The sequence below is a fragment of the Melanerpes formicivorus genome, unplaced genomic scaffold (assembly GCF_026170545.1).
Source record: "Melanerpes formicivorus ecotype bairdi unplaced genomic scaffold, bMelFor1.0.p_v2 SCAF_21, whole genome shotgun sequence".
Taxonomy (NCBI): Eukaryota; Metazoa; Chordata; class Aves; order Piciformes; family Picidae; genus Melanerpes; species Melanerpes formicivorus.
Genome location: NW_027142373.1, coordinates 9515550 through 9533345, shown reverse-complemented (window position 1 = coordinate 9533345; position 17796 = coordinate 9515550). Strand labels below are relative to the sequence as shown.

The following is a 17796-nucleotide window of genomic DNA, read 5'->3' as shown; positions in this document are numbered from 1 at the left end:
ACCCGCCACCATCAGCGCCCGCGGCGCTCCGCATGACGCCATCTCCGGAGAAGACTCGGATTGGTCCGTGTGGTCTGGTTGCGGACGTAGCTGCCTGCGATTGGCCGGCGGCCCTGGCGCGAACATGGCGGAGCCACAGCGGGGCTGCGTGCGGCGGTACCGCTTCATTGAGGGTTCGGCTGCGCTGGTGCTGCGCATCCCCGAGGTACCACCTCGGGAGGGAGCGGGAGGGATGGCAGAGAAAGAGGGACCCGCCTTGCTAGCGACCCTCACGGTGTGTTTCAGATGCTGGACTCGCAATATGGCATGTACGTGTGGCCCTGCGCCGTGGTCCTGGCCCAGTACCTCTGGGTGCACCGGGGAAGTCTGCCCGGCAAGCGAGTGCTGGAGGTACGGCCAACAGCCCACCTGCACCCCGTCGCTATCCCTAACTGCAGGGGCAGCCCATCACCTCTCCCATCACCATCATCACACTGTGGTTTCAGATCGGTGCGGGTGTGAGCCTTCCCGGGGTGCTGGCAGCCAAGTGCGGTGCTGAGGTGATCCTATCCGACAGTGAGGAGCTGCCCCAGTGCCTACAGAACTGCCGAAGGAGCTGCCTGCTGAACCGACTGCCCCATGTACCCGTCATAGGGCTCACCTGGGGGCAGCTGTCTCCAGAGCTGCTTGCTCTTGCCCCTGTAGACATCATTTTAGGATCTGACGTCTTTTTTGACCCCAAAGGTATGCTTTGATTTGTGACAAACTACAGGGGCTTGACTATCCAAGTAGCACTGGAACACTCTCAAAAGATCAGGTTTCAGCTGTTATGGTGACACTGTCCTTGTTATGCCTGGGGTAATTCCAGCATTAAGCTGTCACAGAAATACCACTGCAGTGGGATGAACAGAAAATGGAGTCAACAACTATGAGACAAGCATGGTCTTAACTACAGCTGCAGTTAGTCTTGTATCAATTAACTAACCAAGCATATTTAACTGTCTAGGATCCATAGACTAACCCAAGTCCACTTCATGTCCCCACACTGCACAGATTTTGAAGATATTTTAACAACTATTTACTTCCTGCTGGAGAAGAATCCCCAGGCTCAGTTCTGGACTACTTATCAAGTCCGAAGGTAAAACGCTTCTGTGTTTAAGACAAATTTTAATCCCTGTCCCACTCATAGCTCTCTAAGTGTTGCCTTCTCACAGGCACCAACTGCCACACCAATTCCAGAGAAGTTCCTGACATTGTGCATCAGGCTGGTATTAACCAAATAAATCCTAGGGGTAGCAGCCAGAGCAGGAATTCCAACCACCACCAATTTAGTTGAGTAGAAGAGTTGCCAACTTAGTCAACTGTTGCATTTCAGTTTGGTGACACCCTCGTGTAGCTACTGCACACGCAAATAATAAACTTAGCTCCTGTTTTCACACCCTGCTTTTTCTCCCCTCAGTGCTGACTGGTCAATTGAAGCTCTGCTCTGCAAGTGGAAGCTGAAAAGCACCCCCATTCCCTTGCACTCCTTCGGTGCAGACAAGGAGCACTTGGCCAGCTCCTCTCTACCAGGAAGACACACAATTGAAATGATGATCATCTCACTAGCACAACCAGGTGGTACTTGACTTTATTCTCCTTGTTGGTTCCAATACAAGACTTCACTGTTCCCTGCAGAAGAGTTCTGTTTACAGCACACCTGTCATTGTGTGGGAAGTGACTCCCCTTAGCAGCACCTCACACCACATGCACTGTGTGAATAAAGCTGCTCATTGCTCAGCTCTGGCTTTTGAGAATTTGTGTTCCTCCCCAGAGACCACAGAGTAGTTCAAAGACTACATCCCATCATGTAACCCACTGCAGTTTAACAGCCTGACAACCCAAAAGATAGAACTGAAATTCACAACTTAGCTTTGAAGAGAACTACACTCTTCCAAGGTAAGATACCTGCAAGATGCATTTCCCAGGACTGAAGCTCTTCCCCAAAGATTCAAATTCCCAAAGAAGCCATCCCCTCCCCCCCAACTTTTGTTTTCAAAACAGACCTGCCAGCCCTGCAATTCTGGAAGATACCAACTCCTCAGTTTGTAGAAAAGTACTTTTAATCCTCAATCAAGCCAGACTGCAAATATTCAGATGTTTCCATTCCCATGTAACATACATGCATTAAAGTTGACATGGCATTACAATAACCCTTGAACACATGAAGTTACAATTTGTTGGGTACTCAAACCAAGAAGAAAAAAAAAAGTCAATGTAAGATCAGCCCTCACTGAGCAGCAGCCTGTTGTGAAGGCAAGCACAAAGCAAACCTGATTAGTACTGCTCAGTGTGCATCTTACTGCACCAACCTGCCTGATTCTGTGCTCACGGTCAGCTCCCACCGCTCGCCACACAACGTTGGGGTTAGTTACAATACCTGTTAAGTTTGCCCCATAAAAGCAACCCCAGTGGGTAAGATGTCTAAGCATTCAGTTACCATATAAGAAGTTAAAACACTGGCAGTATGAAACCTTTTCTAGCTAAGAATAAGCCGACTCGGACATTGGAAGTTGAGGAAAGTTAAACACAGAGGCAAAAAAGAACACGTTTAATCTTAGCTACAGAGACATGTGGGTATAGTACAGAATGTCTGAAGCAAAAGATACACCAATCGAGTACTTACAGAGGAATGAACCATTTCTTTCTTAAGATTACAATTGCTCTCATCTGTTAAGTTCGTCTTACCGCAGGTTGGTAAGTGGGTTTTGTTTTTTACCATTCTGGAAAAAATAAGGGTGTGTGTATATCACCAGCTAGATGTGCTCACTGTATGCTCCATTATTTTTACGCAAGGCCCGGGTGACTGGAAGTGCAGTTGTCAAGGCATTTTAATTAACTGGACAGCCATGTGTTTCTGCACGACAAGGCATCGTTACACAGGAGCAATCAGGAGAAAACAGGAAACAGCCAAGCACTCTGCACTGCAACACGCCACCTTAACAGCTAACCAGCATTACTCAACTGCTACACAACTGCGCCTAGTGCACAAAAATACATAAGAGAAGAGATTAGAATTGAGTCTGGTAAAAGCAATCCTGTTTTTTTTTTTTTTCAAACATCAATTGTCACCTTGAAAAGATTTCTACCAATTATCTGCAAAGATGCTACTTTGAATTCAATTTTAAAATAATGATCATCATTAAAAACAAACACCACCCCCCAAAAAAAAAAAACAAACCCAACAAAAAAAAAGCATTTACAATGAGTTTCAGATCAAAGCTTTTTGCAGCAATTTGAAGGAACCAGGATGAAATTGAGAATACTTTTGTTATTTCCCCTCCCCCTCCCCAACAGAGTTAGCTGCACTTTTGCTTCAGTATGAAACTGGAGGCAGCAAGTTACCATAGGTTTGGTTGGTTGGTGGTTGGTTTAAGTTTGGGTTTTTTTTTTCCTCTCAATTTCAAAATAAGTCAGCACTAGATAAACAAAAACGAAGTTTTACCTCAAATATCCAAGCCAATAATGAAATCGGTAGTCGTTCACTTCACTAAATTACAAGAAATTTGAATGACAGCAACGAAATGGCACATAAAGTGTAAAAACCTGCCACTCGAGGCGCAACTTAAACAAGTAAAAAGTTAGACAAAAATGTTACAAAATAACCTTTTTCATCGGCTGGTTGCTCGTGCCAGGGCTCTCTCCAAGGGACTGAAGACTCAAAGCGATCTTTTTTCCCCCCATAGGCGTCCTTTATGTGGGTTCGCATTTATCTGATGCATCTAGGTTTGAAGAGAGAGAAATTCAGCCAGGTTCCTACCTTGCTCTCCCGGGCTCGTGTGGATGACTTCAGGCATACTGCTAGGTGTGTTTTCAACTGGCTTTGCCTAATTTAGTTCCGAGTTTTAGCCATTTCCACCGTGCTCCGCCTCCCCCCCCAACGTGTTGCTTTACTTCAGAGGCCAAATGTAAGCTTCTGTCACAGTATTTAGTTAAAAGAGGAACAAGCATCAGGCTGTAGAGCAAGGCAGCATTAACTTCAATTCAGCCTGTTCAACGATGGAGTATTAAAAAGTGATATAAAAGTTACAAAACTAACACTTCTTCATCGAGACTTAACTAAGCTCTCGTTAGCATTTCAAACCGAAGTGACTACATTGGCTACGTTTATCTAACTTCAGAGCTAGCTCAGGCCCTTTCCTTTCAAAAAAAAACAACAGGACCAAACAGTTTGAAGGGTTAAAGACACACTATCCTTTCCCCACCCGGTGTATCCTTAAGATGCCTCTTCCAAGATGTCGACCTGAGGAAAAACTAGTTTCCATGGTTTTCTCGTTGCCAGGAATTTGCCACTTTGCTAGAACAGTTGTTACCTCCAGCCAGATAACGGCCACTGAACCGATCTTCTGTTACAAAAGGATAGTGTATCTTTAACATTTAAAGACAAACCTGCTCCAATACACGCCCACAGAAACTGGTCCCTGGAGGATCAGCCAAATCAGTTAAAATCTGCAATACTGGCCAATATTCTTTTAGCAAACAGGAGACCGCAGCTTTAAAGGGGAAAATGCAGATGTTGGATAAATACAGTAAGAAATAGTCATTTGTTCATCATAGGTTGCGTCTCATACAATAGTGCTTTTTTATTAAAACCAAGCCATTAATCTCTCAATAAAACATTTGCTCTGTCAAAAGAAACAAAGGTTTCTCTGTAGAAAGCCCTTCGGTATTAATTTCCCTGTATCAGTAACCAAAAAAAAAGAGCACTGCTCCAGAAAAGAAAAACCAAACCAAAACAACTAACAACGTGCCCCGTTAGGATTCACTTGGTTCAAGCTTTTAACAGGCTAAGGACTACCCAACACCCCGGCTAAGTGCTACAATTAAGTAACATGCACCATGTGCTGATCCCGAGGTACATTACCATGAGCCTAAGAAGACACAGCTCCTTCTTCTTCCGGTGACTTGGGAGGGCTCTTAGATCTGGATCTAGAGTTGGATTCCCTCTTTGACGCAGGGGGAGGGCTTCTAGATCTGGATCGGGATCTTGACCTGGACCGGGATCTGGAGACAGACGAGGACTTTGACTTGGATCTCCTGGCAGACCTGGACTTCGAGGTGGAGCGAGACCGAGAGCGTGTGCGAGAGCGGGATTTAGACCGACTGTAGCGGGACCGACTGCGGGATCTAGAGCGGCTCCTGCTTCTAGATCGGCTGCGACGGCGTCTTCTAGGGCTGAAACACAGCAAAAAGCAAAAGGAAAGCGTGTTATAAGTCGGAACACGAGCAGCGCAACAGACTTCAGGGACTACTTCGGGACAGGGCGGGCGGAACGGGACCCACGTGGGCACGAAAATGAGTGCTGAGAGGGCGCCATTGTTCAGAGTGAGTGGCCGGGGGCTAAAACTACTACCGAGCGAAAAGCCCTGCCGCGCCGAGGGCACTCCACGTGCCTTCGCTACCAAACCGCAACTCCCCTCTCCCAGCCCCGGCACGAAACTCGCTCGGAAAAGGAAACGAAACCACGCGGCCAACCCCGAACGGGCGCACGCCTAACGCCCGTCTCTCCACCTCACGACCGAAGCACCGTTGCTCCCCCCCTGCCCCCGTCCAGGAGCTCACCTGCGGCTGCGGCGGCCGTAGCCACTGCTCCCGTAGCGGCGCGGCGGCGGCCCACGCCGGCTGTGGTGCGAGTCGGGCGGGCGGCCGTAGCGAGCCATCTGCACACGGAGCTCACGGCCATCCAGCACGGCCCCGTCCATGGCGTCCATCGCGTCCTCGGCATCACGCTTGTCGTGGAAACGCACGAAAGCGAAACCGCGGCTCTCCTTGGTGTAGCGGTCCCGGGGGATGTAGACGTCGCCTACGCGGCCGTACTTCTCGAAGACCCTCCGGAGCGTGTCCGGGGACGTACGGTAGGTCAGGTTGTCCACCTTGAGGGACGTCATGCCCTCCACGTCTGGCGGAGGGCGCCCGTAACTCATGGCGGGCAAGAGCCCCCGAGGGGCGGCGGCTAAAGAGAATAAGCCCGAAGGAAGGAGGACGAGGTGAGAGACGGCGCGGCCCTAAGCGGGAAGCGCCTCACACCGGAGGGGGAGCGCCGGAGCGGCGGCCCAACAGAGTCCAGTAAGGAGGAGAGCTACAGGGCATAGGGAGGCGCCGCAGGGTCCTCAGCGGAGAGAGATGAGCAGGCACCCACCTCTAGGGTCCGGGAGGAGAGGCAGCTAAGGCCGGAGCGGAGGCGAAGCGCCAGCAGAAGCCAACCCTGCCCGCCGCTGCGAGGAAATGAGCGGGGCGCCGCCCGCGCGCGCCTACTTAACGCCACAAAATGGCCGACGGCGACCCGGAAGCGAAAGCTGCGCCCCGCGCCCTGCAGCCGCCGCCCCCAGCCCCGGCCCGCCGTGGTGGTTTCTTTTTGCGGCTATTTTTTCCTCCTTAACGGCCGCAGATCCCAGAAGTAGCTTTGGAGGGAAGACGGAAAATACTAATCTAAATTAATAAATCGCTTGCTATTGAAAACGACCGCGAGGGCGGCGCGGCGGTGAGCCGGAAGGACTCGGTGGAGGCGGGGAAATTTTGAACAATGTGTGGTGAAATCGGTGGAGGAAAAAAAAAAACACACACAAACGGAAATAAGGCGCGCCCTGACTCCGCTACCGGGAGGAGGAGTGGGGAAACCCCGCCACACGGGAAATAAGAACCCAAACTAAGCCGAAGCCCAAAGACCGTTCCCGCTGCGAGCCCCCTCCCGCGCGGGCGGGGAGGCGCCGGTGTAAAATGGCGGCCGCGGGAGGCAGCGCGCCGTCAGGGGAGGAGAACTCGGGCCCTCTGCTCAGGCTGCCCTGAGGTCGTTTCTCCCCTGGCAGCTGCTCTGGGAATTCTGTACCCTGCCTGCTCCCGCTGCGGCGGGGTGTGTGCTCCGGTCACCGCTGCGAGGGGGCCGCCGCGGGCCTTTCGCAGGCTCTCCTTCCCCTTTTGCCGTTAGCGCTGCCTCGGTCCGTGGCGCGATGGATAACGTGCTGTGGTGGGGGGTGCAGAGCCGTGTGGGTAGTCCTCAGGCCGCGCACTGCTGCGAAGTGATCTCCGTTGGCAGAGAGCTGTGAGCCGAACTGGGGAACGCCGGAAACCCTCCCTGACACACAGCGCTCCCTGCAAGCTCGCGCCTTGGCAGCCTGTGTGGTGAAAACGGAGCGGGGGGGAAGAGAAGCGCAGCGATGACAAGCGGAGTCCCCGGCTTTTGTCGAGGGAATTGGGTGACAGCTGCTTCCCCAAAGGAGGAGCTGTCGCTGTGTCACTTCACGCACAGTAAATCGCCCAAGATCCAAGCACGAACTCGGCTTACAACGATGATGAGCGCTCTTTCTTTATCCATCTCTTTCCTAATGCCACGTGAAGAATCAAACCAGAGAGGCAGCTGCCTGCTGATTTGTTTTACAATATCGAAACGAGGACGTAAATTCCGTGCTCACATTTAAATCCCTGTTCTTACTGCAATGGTTTAATGTTTTTTTTGCACTGAAGAAGCATAAAACCAAGCAGTGACAGCCATACAAACCCAGAAGCAACAGGTTTGTTTCCTGCCCACAAAAGTGTTAAGGTGCTGCACATTTTGGACTGCTTCGTGCTGTGTTGTTTGTTGGTTTTGTTGTGTGTTTTGTTTTCTCCTAGAGAATTTTGAGGTAATAACTTCTGGTCTGCTGAGACCCTTTCTCTAGGTTACCTTTCAAATGAGCTCCCTAAAATGTCAAAGGGAGATTGCTGTGTCCCTCACTGGTTTCACTCACTTAGATACAAGCTGCTTCTGTGGGCAAAGGAATTGGTCCAACACAGCAGTCCAGCTTGCTCTGCAGCTGGGTGAAAGCTTATCCTGCACAAGGGGACAGAGGCATGAGTGGGACACTGCCTAGAGGATTTAAAAAAGCTGTTGCTATAAATTCATAGGGTAAAAAGAGAGCTTAGCTCATGTTAAAAGCAACAAGCCACCTTCATATTCCAACTGGATCTTTGCAAAGCAGCCTCTGAATACTCGTAGTGACTTTCTTCCACAACACTGTTTTGAGAAAAAAAGTCATTTTTTAAACGAAACTACAACTTGGGTGTTAAAAGAGCATCAAATTGGGATGATAGCTGGGGTGTGGACTTTATTTGTGTCCTTTACTGTGACAGAAGAGGTAAAGTTTAGTGATCTGTGTAATGACAGGTCAGTCCTGGATTTCCTTCCCTTCCTCTTTGGCCAGCAGTTACTTGGAGCTGAATGCTCCAGTCCTGACTTGGAGGCCCAACAGAACAGAGAGAAGACAGCAAGAATGGAAAGCAGCTGTTAGTCCATGTGTGCTCCTCTTTTGATTTTGCTGGTGTTCTAACTGAGACCTGGAAGCCCCATTCCTGGAGGTACTCAAGGTGAGGCTTGACAGGGCTCTGGGCAGCCTGATCTAGTTGAGGATGTCCCTGGTGACTGCAGAGGTGACCTGTGGAAGTCCCTTCCAACCCAACCCATTCTATGATTATGAATTTAAAGATCAAATTATCTTAAATGTACTAATGTCCAGGTAAAATATTAAGGCTGTGCAATTGCTAAAGCTTAATGGTGCTCCCTGAGACAAAGCTGTGAAAGATTGTGAAGAGTCCTCTCCTGGGTCCCTGAGGCAATGGAAGGCAGAAGCACTGTGCAGAGCTGAGTGCACTGAGCTGTGTGGTTTCCCCAAGGTAGAAATCATTTTTCCTTTAGAGTTACTAATTGCATGTTTGAATTCAGCTAATTTTTATCTTGCTGGGCATTGCTTTGTGGATAGAGATAACACTTCCTACAAACCAGCATACATCTTGTAAGGATTAGGAGATCCCTAGAAACATTCCAGGTCAGGTTGTTTGGATCTCCAAGCAGCCTGATCTAGTTGAAGATATCCTTGCTGACTGCAGTGGGGTTAACTAGATGACCTTTAAAGGTCCCTTTCGACTCAAACCGTGCTGTGAGTCTAAGATTTCCACCCTTTCAAGAAACAAAAGAGGATTTCCTTAAAACTGCATTTCCCATAGTGCCCAAGGGCTGCCTGGGCTGGGTCAGCTGATGCAGGCTGTGAAATGTTCCTTATTTCCTGTCCAACATGCAAGGAAAGGGTTCGTCTTTAGCCGTGCCTCATCTTTGCCTTGTCAGGTGATTGAAAGGCAGGGGGCCAGAATTCGGATTTAGAACTGAGGAAGTGAGCTGCTTGACTAGCTCGCTATGTGGGAAACTGCTTCGTTTGGAGGGAAAATGATACCGTGAAGAAGTGACATGCTGCAGCCTGCTCTGTTAACTTCATGGGGAAAGGTAAAGACACTCTTGATCGTTATGAACTTTACCTTCTGTACCAGACCTTGCTGTTTTCCTTCTATTTATTCCTTCCCCCGTCCCCCAAGGTACTGAGTTTGCTGTACATTTATTAAGAGAGTGAACAGATTTCTTGCTTAGTTAGCTGCTGCTGCTGCTAAGTACCTCTAAGTAATCATTTTTGAAGCTTGATTTTGAGGTTTATTTGGGGGGCGGGGGGGGGGGGGGGGGAGGGTTATCGATTGGTGCTTGGGAGTTCTTTGTTTTGCACGTGTGTGTTACACCTCGAGGGGGGGAACTTCAGCCTGAGTGCAAAGACTGAAAGCAAAATAAATGACCACTGGATACAAAAGCAAAATAATGATGTGGTCTGTCTAATTCATTGGGTTACTAATGACCTTATCATTGGGTTTGGCTTTTTTGGCTGATGTTTTATTTGCAGAGGGGTTTTGGGGGTGGTTTGGTTTATTCTTGTTGGTTTCTTTGTTTCTATTTTAACAGAGATCAAGAACAAAAGATTAAAAGAAAAATCAAGTGTTTTCCAGAGCAAAAGTGAGGACTTAAGAAGGGAAAATAAAACCACCCAAACCACACAATGTCTCCTGCATCAAAAAAGCTTTTCAATGTCATTATTTTGGGACTCTCCTTTATGTTTATATTCACTGCTTTCCAGACGTGTGGCAACGTGGCGGTAGGTCTGAACTTCAGCGTTTGCCCTGTTCCTATCACACCTATTCATACAATCATACAATTGTCAGGGTGGGAAGGGACCTCAAGGCTCAGCCAGTTCCAACCCCCCTGCCATGGCCAGGGACACCTCACACTACAGCAGGTTGCTCACAGCCACATCCAGTCTGGCTGCAAAAGCCTCCAGGGGTGAGGCTTCCACCACCTCCCTGGGCAACCTGTGCCAGGCTCTCACCACCCTCCTGGGGAAGAATTTCTTCCTAACATCCAATCTGAATCTACCCATTTCTATTTTTTTTTCCATTCCCCCTGGTCCTGTCACTCCCTGACACCCTCAAAAGTCCTTCCCCAGCTTTCTTGTAGCCCCCTTCAGGTACTGGAAGGCCACAATAAGATCTCCTTGGAGCCTTCTCTTCTGCAGACTTCATCCTTTCTTTCTTTGTTTATTTTTTTTATTGTGTACTCTAATGTATGAGTTGCTATATTTGTTGAGGTTTTTTCCAATCTTCCAGGCACCTTGACATTTTGCCTCCTTTTGGTTTAGTGTTAGCTTAACTTGGTTAACTGGATAAGGCAGCACTTTGTCTCTTGGGGATAACATAGCTGCATATATGTGTGTGCCTGAGTTCTTAGAAAGCTGATCATTCTCACCTAAGATTTGAACTTTAGAACAGTGTCTGTTGTGTTACTGGCAGCATTTCACAATGACATTGGGCCTTCTGATTGTTCAGTGTGGCCCCTTTCAAAATACTTACCCTAATTGTTATCATTAACCATGCCCCTGGTTTTTCCTAGAGTGTCTTGCCTACTCTAACATATTTTTCTGTTCTAACAAACTATCCATTGAGGGGGAGTGTTGAGGATAACATCTGACAAGTAGTCAGACTTCCACAATTGCTAGAACTGCCAAGTCACCTTCCATCTGAATAAGTAATTTCCTGCTTTAGTATCGTGTTGCTCTTTGCCTGCTGAAGGAAAATAGAGCATAACATAGTCCAACTTGACTGGTAGAAGCAGATTGCAGTCTCTTACTATTTAAATGTCTGGAATCCTGCTACTGTCACACTTAGCCCAGCTCCTCTAACTTGTGACATTGCTTCAGCATTAGTTACGTGCCTGAAGGACAGTTAGATTTCAACATACCTCCTGAGCCTGCAGGTCTTACAGATTCTCTTAGCTTGCATGCAAGAGTACTTTCTAGGTTCAGACATCTAAATGTCCCTCACTGTGCTGCAGAAATAACTACTTAAGGTAGTTTTGGCACAGGTTGCAGGGCAGCAGGTCCATGAGTGCAGCCCAGTGATCTTTGGAGCTCTGCTTTGGTTCACACCACCTCACTGAAGTAGACACAGTGCTCATGCAATTTATTGTCATGACAGCATTTACAAGTGACTTTCCATCAGACCTGCCTGCCAGGCCAACTAGCTACATGGTCTCATGATCACTAAAGCTGATTCAAGGGGAAAAAAAAAGGAACAGAGAAATAATGGGAAACCAGAAAAGAACAGAAACTCTTAGCACAGAATCATGGAATCAGTAAGGTTGGAAAAGACCTCAAAGATTATCAAGTCCAACCTGTCACCCAGCACCTCATGACTACTAAACCATGGCAACAAGTGCCACATCCAGTCCCCTCTTGAATACCTCCAGTGATGGTGACTCTACCACCTCCCTGGGCAGCACATTCTAGTGAAGAACTTCCTCCTCACCTCCCCTGTTGCAGTCTGAGACTGTGTCCTTTTGTTCTGGTGCTGGTTGCCTGGGAGAAGAGACCAACTCCACCTGGCTACAACCTCCCTTCAGGTAGCTGTAGAGAGCAATAAGGTCTCCCCTGAGCCTCCTCTTCTCCAGGCTAAGCAACCCCAGCTCCCTCAGCCTCTCCTCACAGGGCTGTGCTCAAGGCCTCTCCCCAGCCTTGTTGCCCTTCTCTGGACACCTTCAAGTGTCTCAGTGTCCTTAAACTGAGTGGCCCAGAACTAGACACAGTACTCGAGGTGTGGCCTAGCCAGTGCTGAGTACAGGGGCAGAATGACTTCCCTGCTCCTGCTGGCCACACTATTCCTAATGCAGGCCAGGATGCCATTTGCCTTCTTGGCCACCTGGGCACACTGCTGGCTTATGTTCAGCTGGCTGTCAACCTGCACCCCTAGGTCCTTTTCTGCCTGGCTGCTCTCCAGCCACTCTGACCCCAGCCTGTAGCTCTGCATGGGGTTGTTGTGACCAAAGTGCAGCACTTGGACTTGTTGAATGCCATCATGTTGGACTCTGCCCGTCTCTCCAGCCTGTGAAGGTCTCTCTGCAGAGCCCTTCTACCTTCTAACAGATCAACTCCTGCTCCCAACTTGGTGTCATCTGCAAATTTACTGATGACTGACTCAATCCCCTCATCCAGATCATCAATAAAGATACTGAACAGGAAGCAGAAGTTAGGTCAAATGAAGAGTATTTTGGCACATATCCTTTCTTCCCTCACTTTTTAAGCTAAGATTGTCATACATAGGAGAGGTGTTCAGTCAAACAAACATTTTTGTGAGGTATTTTAAGGTCTCTGATGAAATAATTTTGTTATCCTACAGTCCTAATTACAGTGGTCTCTGTTTGAAGCAGTCTCCTTCACCTTCATTGTGGAGGTGGTGTGAGTTTTGTAATTAACACTTTACACGACTTTAAGTACTTTGTGGAGCCTGTCAGTGATTGATTCTGCTGTTTGATTCTGGCTTCAAACTGATGCAAGCATTGTCAAGCCACGGGATGTGTTCTAACCTGCCACCATGTGTGCTCCTCTCCTCACAGCAAACTGTGATCACCAACCTAAACAGCACAGACTTCCATGGCAGTGGCTACACGAGGTAATTTCCACAGGTGTTGTTCCTTTGCTCCCTGCAGGGGGAAGCTGGTTATAATTCTGTCTCCCAAGACATTGTGGTGCTCTGCTGACTTCACCATTTAGTAACATAGTTAAAGCAGTTTAAAACCAGACTTCTCCCATTCACTCTGCTTCTGCTCTGAATCATTCCTAGCTGAGCTACCTATCTGGTTTGCATGTTTTCTTTGGAGGGAGGGGGAAAAAAAACCATCCCCAAACCATCCAGTCATCCCATTTTGCCTCCTGTCTTAGGAGATGGAGAATGTGGAAGTTTTAAAACAGACCTGCTAACTAAGGCCTTGCTTGCTCGCCTTTGTGCACCTCTGTGTGTTTGTGGAGGGTAGCTGGATCAACTTCCAGGAAATACTGCAGCAGAAATGTGAAAGGAGCAGTCAGAAAGATGAGAAGCAAACCACACAAAGCCTTCCTCCTGTTGGTTAATTGCACTGGCAAAGCCAAACTTGCCAAGCATGATCAGGGATCTTTTGTGTGCCAAAGGAATCTGTCATGTAGGAAAACCTGCTTGCTACTTTGCTGGGTTTGCTGTCTTAATTGAGACTGAAAATACAGCTGGCACAAACTCTCTCTATAGCATTTCTGTAGTGTATTTGGCAGAAGATGCAAACCTGCCTGATAGATGAAGGTTTGCAACAGCCTCCTCTATGAGTACTGGGCACAGAACAGACTATTTCTTTTTCAAGGCAGTTTGACAAGTGCATGTTGTACCTTACAAGACCTTCTTGTCTGCAGTAGTTTGGGACTCTCTTCAGCAATCCAGGAAACACTGTGCACTCCTGCACCCCAGTGGGTGAAGGTAACAGAGGAGAGGAAGGAAATGTTTGAGGATGAAAGTTGTGCAGTCACTTGTGTCTGTACTTAACTGGATCTTTTGGAATAGACTGAGCATTCTTAAACCAGTTGCTCTTAACAGCCTGTAGTTCAGATACTTACTTAGTTTTGCCCACAGCCTGTATGTTAAATGCTTAATCAGTTGCACTTATGCCCTGTGTTTTAAGCTCTTAATCTCCTCTCTGTTGTTTGTTTGTGTAGCATGTCCATTATTTATGGAGTATTCTCTGCATCAAATCTTATCTCACCTTCAGTGGTAGCAATAGTGGGACCTCAGCTCTCCATGGTTGTCAGTGGTGTCTTTTATAGGTAAGTATTCATTTGGATGGTTTTTTTTGTCCTCTTAAGTATTCATTTGGATGTTTTTTTTTGTCCCCTTGAATTCTTAATTTCATTTTTCTTTTCACACCTAAGGCTGCCACAGGATCCATGGAAGGGTGCTGGCTAAGGAAGGCATCTTGCAGAGGTCTTGCCTGTATCAGTAGATGTGTAACTGCAGAGTAAATTTCAGCCCCCTGGAAGTGTCATTTTGCCACAGCATCTCCAGACTTTGCTGACTGTGGGGTTCAGGTTGTGGTCTCCTATTAATGACTATATTAATGACTATGTGGACTCCTATAATGGCCAGCATGTCATGAGAGGTGATTCCTCACCTTTACTCTGCTCTTGTGAGACCCCACCTTGAATACTGCAGCCAGTTCTGGTGTCCCCATCATAAGAAGGACACAGTTGTTGAAGTCCAGAGGAGGGCCACAAAGATGATCCAAGGGCTGGAATACCTCTGCTATGAGGATAGGCTGAGAGACCTGGGATTGTTCAGCCTAGAGAAAAGAAGATTCCTGAGGGGACCTTCTTGCTTGCCTTCTAATACCTGAAGTATGCCTACAGGATATATGCCTACAGGAAGGCTGCAGAGGGACTTTTCATGAGGGTATCTAGCAATAGGACAAGAGGGGATGGTTTGAAGCTGAGGGAGAGTAGGGTTAGACTGGATCTTAGGAAGAAGTTCTTCAGTGTGAGGCTAGGGAGACTCTGGAGCAGGCTGCCCAGGAAGGTTGTGGATGCCTCCTCCCTGGGGGTGTTCAAGGCCAGGCTGGATGAGGACTTGAGGAGCTGAGTCTGAGAGGTGTCCTTGCCCATGGTGGAAAGGTTGGAGGAGATGATCTCTAAGGCTGTTTCCAACCTCAGACATTCTCTTCTACATGCATAGTGAAGTAAAAAGATTCTCCTTTTTTCACCTGCAATCTAAACCATTTTCCAGTATCACTTAGGAGAGAGTGGCAGATATGGTGGATGCTAAGTGAGAGGTCTGGTAAAGAGCATCATCTGCTTTAAGTCTCCATTCAACAAACTGCTCTGTTTTATTCTAGCCTCTACATTGCAGTTTTTATCCAGCCTGCTACATGGGCTTTCTACACTGCTTCTGTTTTTATTGGCATTGCAGCTGCTGGTAAGAATTGTTCTTGCCCTGTTTCCTAATCTTTACTGCATTTCAATATGCCTCTAAAATATTATTTCCTAAGGAATATGTTGCCTATGTTTCAGTGCTCTGGACAGCCCAGGGGAATTGCTTGACTGTAAATTCTGATGAAAACACCATAGGAAGGAACAGTGGAGTATTTTGGGCACTCCTGCAGTCCAGGTAAGCTTTATTTGTTAATCTTTTTTTTCTTGGCTATTGACACATTCTGCTTTTTACATTTGTCAGTGAGTGGGAAACTGCATCAAGAAGTACTCCACTGGTGCCTGGCAGTTAGTGAAGTGAGAGGGAGAGCTGAAAGCAACATTTCTATTGCCTAATTCTGTTTTAGACTCCTATTCTATTCTATTATAGAACAATGAATGAAAGTTGCATGTTGCAAGCCTCTGCTCTGGATATGAGATCTGTTTCTGTGGGGAGCATTTGACATTTGTAACAGAAATCTTGTTGATCATGGAGGGCTGTGCTAATTTGTGTCAGGCTTCCCAGTGCCCTGATAAGCCCTGATGGTCCTGAGCAGCTTCACCTGACACCTCCACCACACCCTTCCCGTCTGCCTGTGGACCCAGGAGTCCCATTTAAACTCAGCTCTGGGCTTCTACTTTCACTGGAGGAGTCATGGTCTCCAGGTCTGCTTCAGCTATGCCTCTCTGTGGCTGTGGAGCCTGGTGGTCTGCAGAGTGGCTTCCTTTCTTAACTCTGTTCTGTTCTGCCTTGTCACTGAGGATGTGTGGCAGTTACCAGACCTGACTCTGGCCTGTTGACTGACTTCCTGGCTAGACTTCAGATCTGCTTCATTAACAGAAGCTTGTATGATGGTCTGGACTCTTGGCTTATCCTGGCTACAGTCTTTAGGACTGCCCTGTGTGCTGTGTCTAAGTATTGTGGGGCTGGACTCTGGCCAGTGAGACACTTTCTCTGCTGGATGTTGCCCTCTGACTCTCAGCCTTCACTCCCTGAGGGAGCACTCAGACCTTGCTGCTCACTGACAACCTGAAGATACTGAAGTTAGACCTGGGACCTAGAAGGCAGAAAAGAGGTCTCATTGTTAATATTCTCTTGACTTAAGCTTTGAGTGTTGCCTCAACTGAAACTGTCAGCAAGAGGCTTGGCATCAAGAAAGGAAGGGAGAACAAGGTAGTGGAAGCTGTGTTGCTGCCACTGAGCATTATGTGCAGGTGTGGTTTGTGCCTCTCAGGAGAGTGTCACACAGCTAGGATAATGGGAGAAAACCCAACAGTGCACAAGAGGACAAGAGCTGGTGTCTTGAAGAGACTAAAAAGGCTGGGACTTTCCTTTGGAGGAAGTGTTTGAGAAGATAAAACTGATGGGTTATAAAACACAAAGGTAGCAGGTGAGCTGAGTGGAGAGCTGTTGTTCACCACATGCTGCTGTGCTGGAACTTGAGTCACTTAGTGAAACTAGAAGAGGGTTGCTTTGAACCAGATGCAGTGTTTCTTTATACAGTGGGTGATTAAACTTCTGGAACTTGTTGCTACAGGAGTTGGGATAATGTCAGCAAGAGCAGAAATTGGTCAAATAATTAGCAACAGGTTCCCAAATGGCTCCTCTAATACAGCAGCACTGGATAGGGGGGGATAATGAGAGGAATGAGTTGTTGAAGGTGCTTAGACTGGTGAGCCTGCAGTAGATGGCATTGCTGATGCTGTTGTGAGGGCAGAACACTCTGTGAAGAGAAAGAACATCAGTCTGACTCAGTAGCATCCTTGTGTTCCTTAACATCTCAGTGTGTTATTAGAGTAGCAATTTCCACAAGCCCACCTAATTGTGTGTTTCACAGTGAACCACATGCATGCAAATGAGGAAGGCTGGCTGTAAGGCTGTTTTGAATCAGTATTCATTCAAAATCGCTGTGTTGTAGGAAGCTGGAGGTAGGAGCACAGAATTTCCCTTAAGTAGTTCACAAGCAATTTAATGTTGCTGGGGCAGTGCTCCAGACAAGACATGTGACTCCTGTAAGGGTGTATTACAAAATCATCTCCATAAATGTCAGCTCTCTAACCTATACCCTCCCAGAATTACATCTCTAGAGAGAGGCAACTTAGGTACAGATTTCCTCATTTTTCCTTCCACCTTGTGTTTTGATCCTTGAAAATGACTGGCAAGCATTGTGGGGCTCTGTTGTGTTTGAGTAAGCAGTTTGCATGGAGAGGGACTGGTCTTCATTTCCTCCACAATTACACAGTGCTAGTGCTTGCACAGAGCATCACTGCTGTGATGCTGCAACCTTAACCTTATCCCAGAAGAAGTGCTGCTCACCTGTCCTGTCCTTTTTTGTTCACAGCTTGTTTTTTGGAAACCTTTACATCTACTTTGCTTGGCAAGGAAAAACTCACATATCAGGTGAGTGTTGCTTGTTTGTGTGAAAGGCCAGCCTTTGAAGTGTGGTAGCATGAGTAAAACCAGGTAGAATGATGGCTTGGGAAGTGGCAAGAATCTTGTGCAATAGCAGACAGCTCTTTTCTTTTTCCAATTGATTGTTAGATTCTGCCTTTGGAGCGTGGTGTTTTGATTGTGTTGCATGGCACACACAGCCCTTGTGCTCTGTTTGTTGTTCTCCTGTGTGCAGTGCATTTTGAGTACCTCCTTTTAGGCTGTTGGCTCAAAAGCTAGTGTAGAAGAAGG

The 17796-nt window shown here is 47.6% G+C and overlaps 3 protein-coding genes across 6 annotated transcripts in view; 2 read left to right on the top strand and 1 right to left on the bottom strand.

The window, feature by feature from the left end:
• Positions 1–34: 34 nt before the first annotated feature.
• Positions 35–1758, top strand: METTL23 (methyltransferase 23, arginine). Its single transcript, XM_068151438.1, has 5 exons — positions 35–205; positions 286–390; positions 486–723; positions 1033–1117; positions 1439–1758. The coding sequence occupies exons 1-5, from the start codon at positions 125–127 to the stop codon at positions 1605–1607; spliced, it is 678 nt and encodes a 225-aa protein (XP_068007539.1). The 5' UTR covers positions 35–124; the 3' UTR covers positions 1608–1758.
• Positions 1759–2531: 773 nt separating this feature from the next.
• On the bottom strand, positions 2532–6291 carry SRSF2 (serine and arginine rich splicing factor 2). Of its 4 annotated transcripts, none has more exons than XR_010988899.1 (4): positions 5581–6291; positions 4883–5193; positions 4408–4511; positions 2532–3740 (listed from the first exon to the last, which is right to left on the bottom strand). XR_010988899.1 is itself a non-coding variant. In XM_068151440.1 (4 exons), the coding sequence occupies exons 2-3, from the start codon at positions 5940–5942 to the stop codon at positions 4890–4892; spliced, it is 666 nt and encodes a 221-aa protein (XP_068007541.1). In that variant the 5' UTR covers positions 5943–5971; positions 6158–6289; the 3' UTR covers positions 2532–3740; positions 4883–4889. The 4 variants fall into 4 exon arrangements, 2 of the variants coding, with proteins under 2 accessions (XP_068007541.1, XP_068007540.1); XR_010988900.1 differs by lacking the exon at positions 4408–4511 and having other exon boundaries at positions 2532–2999; positions 3625–3740; positions 5581–6289; XM_068151440.1 differs by lacking the exon at positions 4408–4511 and having other exon boundaries at positions 5581–5971; positions 6158–6289.
• Positions 6144–17796, top strand: part of MFSD11 (major facilitator superfamily domain containing 11) — a 29390-nt gene continuing 17737 nt past the window's right edge. The window contains exons 1-7 of the mRNA XM_068151435.1: positions 6144–9268; positions 9770–9959; positions 12749–12804; positions 13872–13979; positions 15041–15120; positions 15216–15312; positions 17456–17514. Of these exons, the coding sequence (XP_068007536.1) occupies positions 9864–9959; positions 12749–12804; positions 13872–13979; positions 15041–15120; positions 15216–15312; positions 17456–17514 (496 nt within the window). The 5' untranslated portion in view covers positions 6144–9268; positions 9770–9863. The remainder of the gene's footprint in view (positions 9269–9769; positions 9960–12748; positions 12805–13871; positions 13980–15040; positions 15121–15215; positions 15313–17455; positions 17515–17796) is intronic.